The following is a 15861-nucleotide window of genomic DNA, read 5'->3' as shown; positions in this document are numbered from 1 at the left end:
CACAGCACACAACAGTCTACAGACGAACAAGTCGCGTGGTTTAATTTGAACCCAAGATCTTCGATTGATTTTCGTTCCATGTTATTCAGGGTCAATGCAACGGGAAAACAGGATTTATGCCCGCGAATTACGTTGCAAAATTACAACCGCACGAAACAGTGTATACCGTCGTCCAGTCGATAACTGTAAATGATGTTTATGGAAAAGAGATAATGATGAAGAAGAATAAGGTGTGGCTTTCACCTTTGAATCTACGCCTATAGTAGGCTATACATAAAATGGTCGCTGATAGTATTATTGATCAGTGTTGGGATGACTCGAGTAACTTTTTCGTATGACTTGACTTGACTCGAGTCACTTTGCAAAAATGACTTGACTTGACTCGGCGCTTCAAAAATGTGGATTGACTCGTGACTCGGAGCAAAATTTACGAGTCAATTTCAAGTCATCAATAAGTAAATGGTGTCGACTAAGTCACTGTATGAATTCATGTGTACAAAGATTATTCGCGATACGTCGGTAGCACTTGTGAGAACAACCAGTCATTCACTTATTGTACGTTTCAATGGTCCTCGCTTGTTACATCACAAATAAATTGGCCGCAAACGTAATGATCACAGCTTACGTCACCGTAGCCATGGAGTCGACTTTCATCAAAATGCACCAACCTAAAATAGTACATTTAACGCTCTCTCATTCTAAATTCCATGCTGGTGACGTCACATTTTGTGATACGATTGTTGATATACAATGTTCTTTCCAGTTCTCTACTAGTTGCTGACGATTACCCCTGACGAGTGTCAGCCGAAAATATTGGGGTTCATTTCAATATGAATATGCTATTCAATTGTTACTGTAGTAGTAGTAGATTAATAGCAACGTATCTCTGTTTCTTAAATGGCTCAGCGCTTGCATTGTGCTGTGCTCACCTTTACCAACCCTCTTGTATGATTTAAATCGAACATAGTTTATGCGTTTATATTCTCACGGACGTGTATATGGGTAGTGTATTGTAACCATATCAATTTGTTTAAACTTCCCGAGGTTTCGTATTCGATCCTATATTTTGGCTATTTATATCATTGATTTAGGCTGATAATAACAGACTGCAGCCGGTAACTATACAGTTACTCACGTATTTTATTATAAGTTCTACGTGGTGTGTGCGATACAACGCCTTTTTGCATGTAAATGTAACTTTATATTCGTTATTTGTTTCAAGATAAATTGCTAATTTATCGGTCTTTCACACAGCTGGCAAAATGTTGCGACTTTGAATCATCACTCATAGGTCGAAAATTCAATTTGACTTGAATTGTGACTTGACTCGTGACTTGACTTGACTCGACTTGACTCGAGTCACCTCCAAAAATTGAGTGACTCGACTTGACTCAAGTCACCTTCAAAAATCGATTGACTTGACTTGACTCGAGTCAAAATCTGTAATGACTCGTGACTCGAAGGCAGTGACTTGATCCTAACACTGTTATTGATACGACACAGGGTCTGCGCAGTTTCATGGCGAGTGATTGGCCTAATCTTATATACGTTGGATTAAGCTAAAACATGAACTTACAGACAGACAGACAGACTTTATTGATTCGTTAAACAAACTTGACTGGAGGTGACGATATGACCTATAAATGCCTTGTTACTCGTCCCCTCCGTGACGGACCTATTGGAATATTTGGTGGATCACAAAACCTCTCTTCCATACCAAAATCGAAACGTGATATATTTTATTCCATTTGCACCTTCTTCCGAACCATTTTAGTTTTGAATGGTTTTTGCAAGCTGTTGAAACTAGGGTTACCATATTTGGGATCGGGAAAAGGGGGACACTTTTTCAAAATTTTCAGAAAATCGGGAAAAGGGGGACACTTTTTCAAAATTTTAAGACTTAGAATTGTGGAGTAAAATTCGGAAAAAATGGTAGATTTTTCACCACTTTGTGGTTATGGTTGACTAAAAACAAGGTAAACTTTCCGGCCCAGCTCCCATCCCTAAATAAGCGCAGGAGTGTTACTTCAGTGCTGATTTACTGTATCTCAGTCGAATTTATGCACTATATTGAACCAAAATTATCAAAAAAGAGGACAAAATCTCAAAAATGAGGACATTTAGGCGTCCTCGGAGGACATTTTCGAAAACCGGAAAAAGGAGGACGTATGGTAACCCTATAGTTGAAACGTAGTGAAGAGCAACAATATTGTGCGAATTCAACGACCATGCTATCGCGGAAGCCGCGTAGTAAAGCAACATTAGAAACGCAGAGCAATTTATTGCTTTGCGGTGAATTGTAGCCAGAAAGTAGTTATAAGCGTTGTATTGACGTGATCCTTGACTGCAGATTGTATAAGTAAGGTCTTTCGCCGGTACTGTCGACCTTCGAGATTCAAATATATTTGGAATGTAGGGGAGACCGGGGACAAATGTAACTAGGGGCAAATGTAACAATCGTCCTCACCGCTAGTAGGATGGAGAAATCAGCTTGATATTTCAAGTGTGCATGCAGTAGTTATCTCTCCTATTATACCTGGAGTTACGTTGAGCTACGATGCGAAACTCCGGAATAATTTGCAAAAAACGAAATTTTTGACCCTTGAGTAAAGTTTTTCTGGTCTGGAATAATTTGTCTAGACGAATAGTACCTCAAGTAGTTTCAACGTAATATGTGTAGCTGGAACAATGTTACTATAGTCCACCGTGGTGATAGAAAGAATAGGACTTGCATCGCCGGGAAGGTACCATACTGAGACACTAATCATGGTTGAGCGTGTCAGGGGCAATCGTAACACTCTGTTACTTTTGCCCCGTTACATAATGTTATCAATTCTGAATGTCTTTGTTCATATGTTGGTATTACCATTCATCTACTGCAGAATAATCTTGCAACAGCCAGAAGTTCACCAGAACAGATACTGCCTTGCGATACCAATTCTAACATTATCATCTGTCGAAACGGCCATACAATAGTGGTGATGTGAATCTGACGGTTCGGTTATTTTCGTGATTCAACCACCCTTTCTCATATTGATCGACTTTTGGTGTGTCGAACTTCAATAGTCATGGCTTAATTCTCGTCCTCTGACTTTGATCATGGCCCACTTACATTTTGATATTTGATGTGAACAATTTATGTTAATTTTCTACAGCACAGATAAATGTCATTATAGCTTTGACGCCACACAATGTTGCGTCCTCGTTTTACTATACTATCATCGGCCCATTCAACCAAGATATGTTAGCCAGGTCGGTTTCGCACCTTCGCAGGTGACCGAATGACCAACTCATTATGCCCGCTGAACAGCAGAACCTTGGTAAAAGAGGCCGAATATGTGTAGGGAGATGATGGAATGAATGTGTCTCTTGTACACTTTAATCTTGAACAAGACACGAAGGGTGCTATTGCATTCAGATGCCATAAATGCGATGGGGCGTAGCCTAGAAGCGTTCAAACGTCTCTGCCTTTAGTTTCATGCAATATTACAATTAGTGCTTCCGTTTTCGTTGTTCATTTAGTTTGTGTTTAGTTATAAATAATACTGTTACAATTGCCCCGCAAGGGTGGTACAATTGCCCCTGGGTACGGGGCGATTGTAACATTTGAGCAGCGATTTTTGCGACCCATAATTTCTATGATTGATTGTTGATTGAGTTCCAATTTAGTTTTCATATCAACTATCGAGTTGTTGGCTTCTTTATAAAAAACTTTGGAAGTGAAATTTCCATGAGAAAAACACGTAATGTTGGAAAATACGAAAAGTGTTACAATTGTCCCCGGTCTCCCCTAAGCTGTTGTAAAAGCTATATTGCGACTCCGTATATCGCCCAATTGTAAAATTAACTTTGATGACGAGACTCCATGAATGCCAGACAACATCTCGCACAGCAATAAGTCATTACGAACTGCGGCAGTGGGGACATGTCTCGACTTTATACCATGATGGTATTACCGGGGTTGTAATGACTCGAGTCATTTTGTCAAAAAATGAATATTGACTCTGCTCGACCCGACATGAGTCACTTTGTGTATTGACTCGTCTTGTACTCGAGTCATTGCGCTTGACTTGGGTGATTCTATATTAATTAAGGCAAGCCTCGTGTATCAGGGACGGTACTTGAGAAATGGTCTCAGAAACTGTCTTCAATCTGTAAAAATAAACAAACATGTTAAGAGTCAGAAAATGAGTAGGCCTATACTACGAATGTAGGGTGTAGGCCTTCGATGTCACCAAGAGCTCCGAAAGAGCGTGTTGAACTGAACTTAAACTCGATAATGAGCGGTAGACACTATTACTCTCAACGCTGTGACGTGGACGCGGTGGAGACGAGTTGAAAATGACTCGATTGACTTGGTTACAACCCTTTCCTCATATCTTCACCATACTCCACGCGTAGTGAAGCTAACCCAAAGCAAGGAATTTGAAATGAAGGATGAAATCGTAACTACAATCTTTAGTGACTTTTCGTTTTGATCTCACTGTGTTGTCGCCCTCGATGCCTCATGTATACGACGTCATATCAGTGTTGGGATCAAGTCACTACCTTCGAGTCACGAGTCATTGCACATTTTGACTCGAGTCAAGTCAAGTCAATCGATTTTCGAAGGTGACTCGAGTCAAGTCAAGTCACTCGATTTTTGGAGGTGACTCGAGTCAAGTCGAGTCAAGTCAAGTCAAGTCACGAGTCAAGTCACAATTCAAGTCAAGTAGCCTTTTCTAAGTATGAGGCATGATTACGTCATTGCAGTTTGCTAGCTGTCTGAAATACAGATTGAGTGGTCATTGATTTTGAAGCTATGAACGAATATAGAGATAAATACACACGGAAGAAGGCGCTGCATCGCTAACATATACGAAGAACTGCTAACTACGTAAGTAATTGCATAGTCTCAGTTCACAGTTACCAGCCAAAATAGAGAATAGAGAAAGGAATTGATAAGATGCAATACATTATCCCCATTTAAAAATTGATATGATACAATTCGAGCCTGCGCCAAAGGTTGAGGATCGACTATATAAACTATATTCGAATTCAATTTCTATAAAGCAAGAGGTTTTGTTAGATAAGAACATAGAACAGAAATAGACATTTTGCTGTAAATTACTTTACTATATTTGTTATCGATAGCGTAAGCTGTAAGCTTCGATCAGTTCGTTTGCGGTAAATTTATTTGTGAGAGAACAATGGAGGATCAGTAAAACGTACCATCATTGAATTATAAGTCCTCTCACGGCTTGCATCAGCGTTTCGCGAACAATCCGAACATATGCAAGATAAAGTGATTTTTATCGACACCGATTAATAATTGATGACTTGAAATTGACTCGTGAATTTTGCTCCGAGTCACGAGTCAATCCACATTTCTGATACGCCGAGTCAAGTCAAGTCATTTTAGCAAAGTGACTCGAGTCAAGTCAAGTCATACGGAAAAGGTGACTCGAGTCTGACTCGAGTCAAGTCATGACTCGAGTCATCCCAACACTGCGTCATATTGGTTGGTTACTTCACGCGACGTCACGAAACTTACATTCTCCCCAATCTCAATTTCTTGCCTTTCCGCACCGGATATAATTCAGGTTTCGGCGAACCTTCCTACTAAAATTTTGTTACATAGACCTGTCATTCATGACACCTGCATTGAACTCGAACCCACCCCGTCCCTATCGACCTCATACTGTGAATTGAACGCACTACTGAGGAAATCCAACCACACCCATCATATGAACCAGTTTACCGTGATCTAACATAAGTAATGAGCGTAAAAAATTTTGAGGATAAAATATAGAGGTGAAGTTGCATATCGTTCGCAGCATATTTGATTTCACTTTATATAACTAACCTACCGTAGGTTAGTTATCTATAATTTCAGACATTTCCGCGCCGCTGCAATGCGCGGCGAACACCAACAAGTAGCCCTTCGAGTAGGTACGAATCGTCATATCAAGTAGAATACGTTTTCATGGACTTTTGAATCCGCTTCCGACACAACGGACAAGTTCTCAACGCCTGAGCACAGTCAACGCACGTGCAAAGATGTTTGCACGGAATGAACAGAACGACCGCGTCGCGATCGAGACAGACTTTGCAGCGTTTTTCATTCTCGATTTCCCGCAACTTTTCCGTCATCTCTTGCGGGTCAGACGGCAGTTCGATGTCCATTCTCGGCGCGTTCTGTCCGCTTGCCTGCAACACAAAAGGCATAGAATCTCCAACCCAGGGCTGACCGACGACAGGGCTATAAACGGAAGCCTCATGCGAAAAGCGCCTTTTACCCTCTAAAATGTCACGAGATCTCATGCCATTGTTGTTTCACGCAGTCATAATCGAGCCGGGGCTTCATAACAGTATTTAAAAAGTTTCCCTTCGACCTGAATTTCAATCCGCACCAGTCACATTTCGGTGACTTTGCAGTAGTATGAACACTAGGGCTGTTCAAAATAAACTTCTTCAGATTTCACAGGCTACGTGATAAAATTGTTGGGTTGGCTAAAACAACCCTGCACACCAAATTTGGCTCAATTCCAACCATTACAAGCGAGGCTCTTGCAGTAGAAAGTATTGAATTTATTATCTAAAAAATAAATGAAAGAAATTCAAATTTTCTGCCGACCCCATAAAATTGTCAGGCTGTTGGTAGAGACGATGCAAACTAAATTTGGCTCAATTGCAACCCGTAGAAGCGAACTTATTACAGTAGAACAATTTGGATTCGAGTAAAATAGTATTTACGGTGGCTAACTTTTTAATTATTCATTATAAAATCATGGAATTAGAAATTTTTCTACTGCAGTAACTTCGCTTCTACTGGTTGGAATTGAGCCAAATTTTGTGAGCATCGTCTCTACTGACAGCCTAACAATTTTATGTGGTCGGCAGAAAATTTGAATTTTTTTTATATAGTAAATTTATTGCAGCAAACAATACGTTCATATTGTTAAATTTATTCCACTGGAAGCTTTCGACTGGCTCTCTTCAGCAGTGAACGCCAGTAAATAGTAAATTTAAAACTTTCAACTGCAAGAACCTCGCTTCTACTGGTTGGAATGGAGTTAAATTTGGTGAGCAGCGTTGTTTTAGCCAGCCTAACAATTTTATCACATAGCCAGTGAAATCAGAACCAAAAGTTTTTTTGAGCAGCCGTAACGAGCACATTGAACAGCAAACACACTAATGCTTAAACCGAGGTGTGTTCAGCATGCGAAAGGGTATTTCCGCCACGAATCACAACATTTGAGCCATTGCCTCCTTGCTTGTGAGTTTTTCCAGCATTTCAATACGTTGCGCGACACTACAATCCGAAATCACATGTATCTTGCAAGCGCACGCTTACCACAACTAGCAACACACGTCGACGACCGGGAAATTAGCGACTTACCTGCGTCTCGACTTCGGACGCCGCAGAAGCACCCGCTACGTTTCTGAAAGTGCAATAAAGTTTGCGCATCGAACTACTTCGGCTGCTGACAATTCACTCATTCATAGTATACATACCCGACAGGATCGCCGTCCTCGTCGTCCGAGTCAGGGTCCAAATCCGCTGGCGGGTTCAGCAAATCGTCCAGTAAAGCTGTGGGATTGGGATAGGTGATGTCCGTACGCCGTATCTTACTCTTCAGGACCCTGCGGTCGAGACGGATCATCACGATAGATCTTTCAGTACCGTGACGCTCTTAGACACTGACCTTTTTATCATCGGCAGTTCGAAGCCCATTTCCATAGCCGCCATAGTCAACTCAGAGTCGAGGGAGGATTCCAGTAATCTTTTCCTTTTCTCCATAACTTCCCGTGGGTCGATAACCGCCACTGGCTGAGCAGCTCCGCCATGGTACTGGGAGATATGCGACAGAGATGGTCCGTAACGGAGTACTCAAACAACTTTACTGACACGCGACTCGTATTGCCTTTTCCCTACTTTACCGTTGACTTGCATGGTTTTACTATTCAAATTACTTCTAGTTTTTGAAGCAAGTGGACTCGATTTTTACTGTTTCAGTTATCTAGGCAAACTAGTTCTAGAATACTTACTTTTTACGTACTTGGGAACAGCTACTTCTACTTGAGTGGAGTTTACCGTTACTCCTTCTGAGTACTAACGATGGTTTCTTGGGCCGGCCAACTTGGCTGATGAGAGTCAATCGACAAGCTTTTAGTGATAAGGTAACAATGTGATATATTGTCTTGTGTACTTCGAACGCCTGCCTTCACTGGCAAATGCACCTAGCTGGCTACATTGGACGACGCATCTGCTTTCCGACCACGCACAGACACGGACACTCGCGGCACTGCGGTCGTAAATTCGAAACAACCGCGACAGCAAATGGCACGCAAATCGAGCGCTAACCCTTACCCCGTAAGTCTCCAGAGACGAATACGGCGATTCGTCAAACGATCCAAACGACATGTTCGGAGAAGGGACTCTGTAGATAGGCGAGTGGGGTGGTGAAGGCGTAGCCGGCGGTAAGAACGAAACCGGCGGCGACGGCGGCATTCTGCTGCGGACGTCCTCGACAAATTCGACGCCTTTCTTGCTCAGTAGATATTCGCAGCTGTCGAAACAATAAAAAGCATGAACTCGAAACGCGCAGGAACCGTAACGCGATCCGGGCACGCACTGTGGAAACAGCTCGGCGTGAACTTCCCACGGGTCGTCGCCGGGCCGCCATCCGCGTTTGACGGCTCCGCAGTACCAGCACTTTGTGCTATTGCAATCTGAAAATGTGATAAGAGTCTTGAGGAAGTTTCAAGGTGTGGAAAAATCGCAGCCAAAAACCGGAGTTGGTTGGTTAAAAGTACTTTGAAGTGCTTGCTATTACTTCTTCAAGCGGATCATAATCAGAAACCACTACCTGCACTCGTACTTGAGTACTTCAGTTTTCAGTGCTTAAGGCAAAACTAGGCCTAGAATACTTATGGAAATCTCTACATCTTGCACTTGTACTTGAATAGCAATCTATTTCACTGCTTTCCATAATTTAGCCAAAAGTATACCTGGAACACCTACTACCTTTTGTTCTTACTCGGAAATCACTACTTCTACTTGTACTGGAGCAGAAATATACGATGAGCACAGACTTTGAATGCCTCTGCCCAAAACTCACCGAAACAATAGAAACCGGCATGTGCCATATCCTCCGTGTTCGAGACATCACTGTTCGTCCACCAGGCTGCGAAACTCTCCCGTCTAGCGTCTATATCACGCATCTCAGGGTATTGGGGCGCATCGCACTGAAACGGAGACTCCACAATCTCCGTTTCCATGTGCCGGACGCCTTCCTCCGTGTCTTGACGTATTACAGTAGCGCTTTGCGGTCTGTCCTCCTCCCCTTGATACGGACGCGCTGGTCCAACATATTGCGAGCTACTGCGCGACGGCGCAGTATTTTCAAACGAGTAGTGTGGCTCAGATGACTCATCAGCAACCTGAACCGGTAGCTTTTCGCCGGAGCTAGCAAGTCGCCCGCGGGCCGTGTGCGGCAAGTAGTTTGTTTCAGGACCAGCGCCGGGATACGGCGATATTTGTAGCGAGCCCGCAGATGAGTTTGAAAACAGTCGACGATCGTCCTGTTCTTGCTCCTTTTCTGAGGCGCTCGTTGATACTTCGACAGAATTTACTGACAATTGTATGGAATTGTGTTCGTGCGGCGTGTTGGTCAAGTCGAAATCAGTTCGAGCCGGAGTCAGCAATGTTCTCGGCAATAAATTCGAGTTGTCGAGAGTACGATGCTGTGATGACGACGTTCCGACGTCGTTATCGGAAGAATGGTGAATTCGAGATGGCACGTTCGTTGGGTCTTGACCTCGTGCCATTCTGCACGAAATTTCATGTTTGGTAGTCGCAGTAAGAGTAAGCATACGAACCAGTGCTGTGGAGTCGGTTCACTTTACCACAGACTCCAGACATTATCAATATACCTACTCTGGGAACTTGAAACACACCGACCCTTAATATTTTCTTCACAAAACTCCGACATCCCTTTAAATCTACTGAGGAACGTTTATTGCATTTTACTTATTATCAATTATCGGGTTATTTTCATCTATTTTCCGAATTTAAAAAAATGTGCTCGCAGAAAGAAATTAAGCTGTGAAAGTTTGCACACGTGAAACACCTACACGACTCGAACTACCATAATTGCAACTGCACTTTTTAGTAACATTTTAGAATATTTGGTTCGATTTTAAGGTAGTTGAAATTGGAATCGGAGCGTTTTAGCTACCCCGGAATCCAGCCACAAGGTGTTTCCACAAACCCCGATTCTAACTGGTGTTCAAAGGTTTCTGTGACTCCCACTCCAGAATCCATCAATAGAAAATCCAACGAAACTCCGGACTCTACAACCTTGGTCCAAACTCATACAGCCTAACGGAGCATGCTACCAACACTCGTGGTCACATTTCCTCGTCTCTCACTAAAACCAAAGTCCTAACCAGTTCTATGAAACCAGTTCTGTTATGCACTGAGATGATACATCATGGCAAAAGCCCAATTTTTACTGGCACCAGTGACAAGAAATGAACACGACAAGAGTGGATTTTTCGACGAACCTGCAATGTTCCGAGTTTTCCCCGTGAATCTTATGGATGCATTTCACGTCGCTACGATACCAATGTCCGATGACTTCAAGACAAGAAAAGCATTGCGTCCGCTTCAGATTGCCCAAATAGAAAAATCCATTTGCGGCAAGCTCTTTGTACGGCAAAACATCGTTGGTGTTCCGCTTCCAAGCGTCGTTGAAGGTGAATGTGTATCTACAGATCAGGACAACACGGTAGTAATTTCCAAAGAGCTGCAATATTATCCTGTTTGTCATGAAGCTAACCTACGATCTTCCTCCTTGCGTGGGTTGATAGCTTTCATCATAGCGGCGTGACTCTGCACGTATATCGGGCCAAACGGGAATCGCGAATCCACTGCGTAAGGCTGGAGGAAAAAAGTACATGCAAATTACTCAAAACGATTTATCATTTGACAGAACTCCCAGCATAATATAAGGCTCCATTCAAATGGAAAGAATTCTCATACCAACAATTTCAATCATATCAACTCTGAAAGCTTCAGACCAGCACAAAATCCACTTCTGCCGACATCACGGGCTGTACGTGTACATTGCACAATCTTGCAAAATCTTTATGGGACTTCAGTCACAGCTGTTGCAAGGCTTGATAATCAACTTAAAATCGAATCAGTCAGGTACTCAATTTTTCCCTGCCCTTCACGACTCCTATCAATAAAATTGGGATTACTTCAAATCAAGATTCACAGCTTTGGTTCCGACCCACTAGTGAAATAAACGTTCAAACACCAGGCTTTGACTCCGATGCCCTCACACCAGAAAGATAACAGTGTTGCTCGTTGTTTGAAGTGTTCACTGTTCATCATATCAACTCCGAATTATGTACCACATTGAACAGAACTCGGCCTCAAACATGGCTGAAGCATACAGCAGAAAGAACTCTTACTCACGCGATTAGCGGAAGCCATGCCGGCAGACTCCGCACCTAAAATTCCGGATATAGATCTGTGATTATCAAGTAACAAGTTAAGAAGCACTTTGCACTCACTTTGCGCCGGTTCCAGTATGGTTGGCACGAGTGGAGCCTGCAAACGGGCAACACAATTAATCAGATCACATATTTAATACTTTGTGATAACTTACTGTTCCTTCAGTGTCCTCGATTGGTTCATCAATAATGGATGGTACTGGTAAAATTTTTGATTTTACTGCCCCAGTGTTGTAAGGACAACCGATTTCATGAAACATTCCTGGATCATCATCATCTTGCCACGTCGATATGCTGACGCTGCATCTGCATGGTAATCAAATGGTCTGGTAATAAAACAGCAACACAGACTTGCAATTCAATGAACTGACTCCGGTTCAGAACACATATCAGCATGTAACTGAGTCAGTCAGGCGACTGATGAGTCAGACACTAAATCAGTAGGACTATCTCAGATCCCTGTAGTGGTAATTTCCAAACAAATGATACAGTATACATCGTTGTTAAGTTCTCAGGCACCAAACAAACCTGTGGCAAATAGTGTTGTCTTCCACATCAGTATAATAAAAGCCAGAATTGTATAACTTTAAGATGATATCTTTGTTCGGGAAGTTTTCAAAGGTCCTGTAACGTTGACTCTCTGACATCGGCGCTGAAAATTCCGAATGTCCAACCCTAACAATTCGAAATGAGAATTATTAGTTTTTCAGCAATTTTTAAAAGTCAGTCCTTAATTTAGAATCGTTCATCTTTCAAGATCGTAATTGTTCGAACTGAAACTGAGCAGAAAATATGCATATAAATATACATTGCTATCGGTATGGTACCTTGTTTGTCCATTTATGTTAGTTGATGATTGTATTTGTTGTCCAGGCAAGTCAAAATCCCCGCTCAACATTATTTATTTCACAGACATTACCCTACATTTCAAAACAGAAATATCTCAATCAATATGCAAATGCGTAGCCAACCAAAAAAATGCTGAGTTGCAAATGAGCAACCAATGTTGGATATACAACTTGCATTTTAAAAGAACTGGGTTTCAAGTTTGTAATGGGAGGGGTTTCGATCCCCCTCCTCTCTGGCTACGTCGCTGGTAATCATTTATTGAAATGCAATCGAAATTATGTCTTCTTTTCAAGGTGATATTTGTAAATCCGGACTGGCCTATAAGAAAGGAGAATCATGTATATTGGAGAGTGGGGAGGAGAGAAGGATATATCAGTCTTGCGTATGTGGAACCAATATAAAGAACTTACTTCACGGACTATATTTTAATTACATATTATTATATCATATTATATCAATCATGTTATAAACTGACACACATATTGTAAATAAATGAAAATATATTTGATTCAACCATGCTCTGAAACATAACAAGCTGGTGGACTGAATCTAGACTCAAACTCATATTAAATTTTCCTACAAACTTGGTTGTTGTATATATGATACTGTTGAATGTGTGATTCAGTAATTTCGTCAGCTATGGGCCTACTATACAGGTACAATCTTGATGGCAGGTAACTGAAGCGTGCGATACAAGATGAGATTTAGAAAAGATAAATGGGATTCATTTCCGGATCGAATGGTAGGCTTATTCATTTCTGGATCGGACTACAAAGTAAAATAATATGCAAGGGCTAAACCACCGATAACATTTCATTGGTAATATAACACTTGAATTATATCGATATTGCAATATTAATACAGAATTATTTCAATTTCCATCATAGACAGATTAGTGTAAACAATAGCTAGGCACGCACAGATGTGCCGCAACTAGCATGCAGTACCGGTGTGATGACAGAAACTTGATGTAAATTAGTGTTAGTGCCAATAGCAGTGATTCCCAAACTGTGTGCCGTCACAGATTCTCAGATGAGGCTGATTGGAATCTCCGTCCTTTTTTTGAAATAAATCCTGCGTGATAGAAGCTTTTTTCGCGTGACAGAGTCAACTTAGCGGCGTGACAAGCAAGGATACTGACTTCAAATGACTGTGTTAAGCCAGTGAGAGGAGATCAGATGCTAATGGTCAGCAACTGGTAAGGTGCAAGTACTTTACCAACAGACAGTAATCAACAGATCCTGGCTAGAGGTTTTGGTCAAAACATTATATACCACATACTAACTGGAATATAGCATTTGGGGTGGCTGAGAACATTGACTTTTTTTCAATTTTTTATTTTATTTTTTTACTTTTTTTAATGAAATCAACGACCCGTGACGGCGTGACCGCGTGCAACTGGCGATCAAGTCGGCGTGATCCTGCGTGCCTTGGACACCGATTCCATACTGGCAGATGAGCCGCGAGACTCTCAGATTTTTGAACTAAAAAAACATGTAATATTGGAGATAAGGCATACACACAAGCAGATGCAACGTGAAAGCGGTCTAACGTTTTCAGCAGGTGCAGGGTGATAGCACATGTGACCATCTCCATGAAACCAATTATGGCATTGCCGATGTGAAGGGTATAATGTCCACATCATAACCGGGCGGCTATGTCTGGAATTACACTTACACTTCAACAATACTTCTCAGGATCGGATGTAAACAAATATAGGTGGGTAGGGTAGTCAATCTATTAGGAAGTCTTATCAATAAGTAATCGTTTTGCATAAGAACAGCTCATTGACTTACAAAACGCCCGGTTTTTTGAAACACAGTTTTCACAAAAAGTTATAGATGTCTCCTTCCAAATCCTATTCCATGATAAGAACAATGAAAATCTTATTGCCATTTGCCCCTAAATCAGGGCCGGCCAACCCGTGGCCCGCGGGCCACATGTGGCCCGCGAGAGGGTTTTGAGTGGCCCGCGAGGTAATTTCCGAAATTTCTAATGTTATCAAAAATGGATTGCACAGATTGTGAACTTGTGAGGCCAATCAAAAATTTGATTAGTCTGGCCGCAACACTTGAGATGTGATGACTAAAATATCAGTTCCGAAGCATTGGCTGATCCATGAGCCAGTCACATATTGGTAGATCTTCGTACACTACAATAAATCAGAATAATTTGCGATAGATTTATCAAAAGTAAAAATTTTCTACACGCTTCGCGCAACATGTTGTCACTCGATTTCTTGCTTTTAATATTGTTGCACCTTTGTGAAAATGAAAGAACGCCTAATGTATAAGATTTAATCTAACTATATTCGCGATTACGAGACAGAGTGTCGTTCAACATACGCGACTTTGCGTTTGCACTCTCAGAAGGACCTTCGACTATGAAACCTAGGCACAAAATGATTGACGCATGTTGGTCGAAACTTTCGATATCGATATGTCCAGACGCCAATAGCCCAGTCCTTGCAAACTGAGCCCAGCGATATACAACAGGCCCGCAATATAGTCAGGTGACAATATTATTGACCTGCGAACTTCAGAAAATTTTCGCGCTTCGCGCGGCTAGTGGCCCGCGCAACAGTTCGTCAATCGAATGTGGCCCTTTGGCTGAAAAGGTTGGCCGGCCCTGCCCTAAATGGATATGTGAACACGTAATTTTTTGTTTTGACTGAAATATAAAGCCATAGTCGAGAGAACGCTTTGAAAAGGCCGAAATGCGGGCATGTTTGTCAACAATTATATAGCATGTAGGCCCCCTACTGAAATCTCGGTACGTTTTCCTAATATAACAGGTGAGCAGCAATGATTCTCCAAGTTGAAGTAATTTCATAAAAAATACATAAATAAAGAATTGCGTGAGCACATAGGACGATTCCATACAGGTGTGGCCTACCTATACGTCTATCAGCGATTTTATAGCTGGCTATCCATAAAAGAAATCGGTCTTAATTTAATCTTCATTAGTCACAATATTTCGTTAGTTGTAGCCTATGTTGTAATAGTCAGTCAGTCCAGATGTCCAGTCCAGTCCAGTCTGGAAATATTTGAAGTTCACGCAGTTGACCAGTGATTACGAGTTTTAAAATTGGTTAGGCGACTCTCATATAATTTTTACTGCATTTCGTCGTTTTCATATATACTCGTTTAATCGCGCAATTGGCTTATTCGCTCAGAATACGTTGTAAGTAACCAACCAACCAACCAACAATATGAAAACCGACCTCTGTCTGCTGAGTCTGAGACCGACTCACCGAATACCTGGGGTTCATTAAAACCCAGATTAAGAAACAATGTTCTAGAAAACAAAAGCCACACAACTTGACAGATGGTTGCTAAACTGCCTGCCGTTGCTGCAGTGACTGAGTACTGTCATTTAAGCCAAAAATTCTAATAGAACCATTACCATAGTAAAAGATAGAGCCACAACGGTCTGCAGCTGCACTGAGCTGAGTAGCAGAGATGAGCGGATTTGAAATTTCTATGTCCTAATCCAATCCAAATC

General features: G+C 41.7%; 2 protein-coding genes across 8 annotated transcripts in view; one reads left to right on the top strand and one right to left on the bottom strand.

Moving 5' to 3' along the window:
• Window positions 1–12940, top strand: part of LOC145433557 (SH3 and cysteine-rich domain-containing protein 3-like) — a 37025-nt gene extending 24085 nt beyond the window's left edge. For all 4 annotated transcript variants that reach the window (XM_080310686.1, XM_080310685.1, XM_080310684.1 and 1 more), the window contains 2 exons: window positions 90–230; window positions 12651–12940. In XM_080310686.1, the coding sequence (XP_080166812.1) occupies window positions 90–183 (94 nt within the window). In that variant the 3' untranslated portion in view covers window positions 184–230; window positions 12651–12940. The remainder of the gene's footprint in view (window positions 1–89; window positions 231–12650) is intronic.
• Window positions 5723–15735, bottom strand: LOC145433554 (uncharacterized). 4 transcript variants are annotated; one of them, XM_080310683.1, is made up of 14 exons: window positions 15611–15735; window positions 12037–12183; window positions 11664–11814; window positions 11569–11605; window positions 11471–11505; window positions 10827–10927; window positions 10552–10755; window positions 9105–9814; window positions 8619–8715; window positions 8354–8552; window positions 7689–7834; window positions 7498–7626; window positions 7382–7424; window positions 5723–6189 (listed from the first exon to the last, which is right to left on the bottom strand). In XM_080310683.1, exons 2-14 carry the CDS (start codon window positions 12153–12155, stop codon window positions 5947–5949), a joined length of 2214 nt encoding a protein of 737 aa, XP_080166809.1. In that variant the 5' UTR covers window positions 12156–12183; window positions 15611–15735; the 3' UTR covers window positions 5723–5946. The 4 variants fall into 4 exon arrangements, with proteins under 4 accessions (XP_080166809.1, XP_080166806.1, XP_080166808.1 ...); XM_080310680.1 differs by lacking the exon at window positions 15611–15735 and adding an exon at window positions 14035–14259; XM_080310682.1 differs by lacking the exon at window positions 15611–15735 and adding an exon at window positions 13305–13389.
• Between the last annotated feature and the right edge of the window lie 126 nt (window positions 15736–15861).

The sequence above is a fragment of the Botryllus schlosseri genome, chromosome 2 (genome assembly GCF_051294905.1).
Source record: "Botryllus schlosseri isolate E-star chromosome 2, Bs_hap1, whole genome shotgun sequence".
Taxonomy (NCBI): domain Eukaryota; kingdom Metazoa; phylum Chordata; class Ascidiacea; order Stolidobranchia; family Styelidae; genus Botryllus; species Botryllus schlosseri.
Note: the sequence above shows the minus strand (reverse complement) of the source record. Positions and strands in the feature narration are given on the sequence as shown.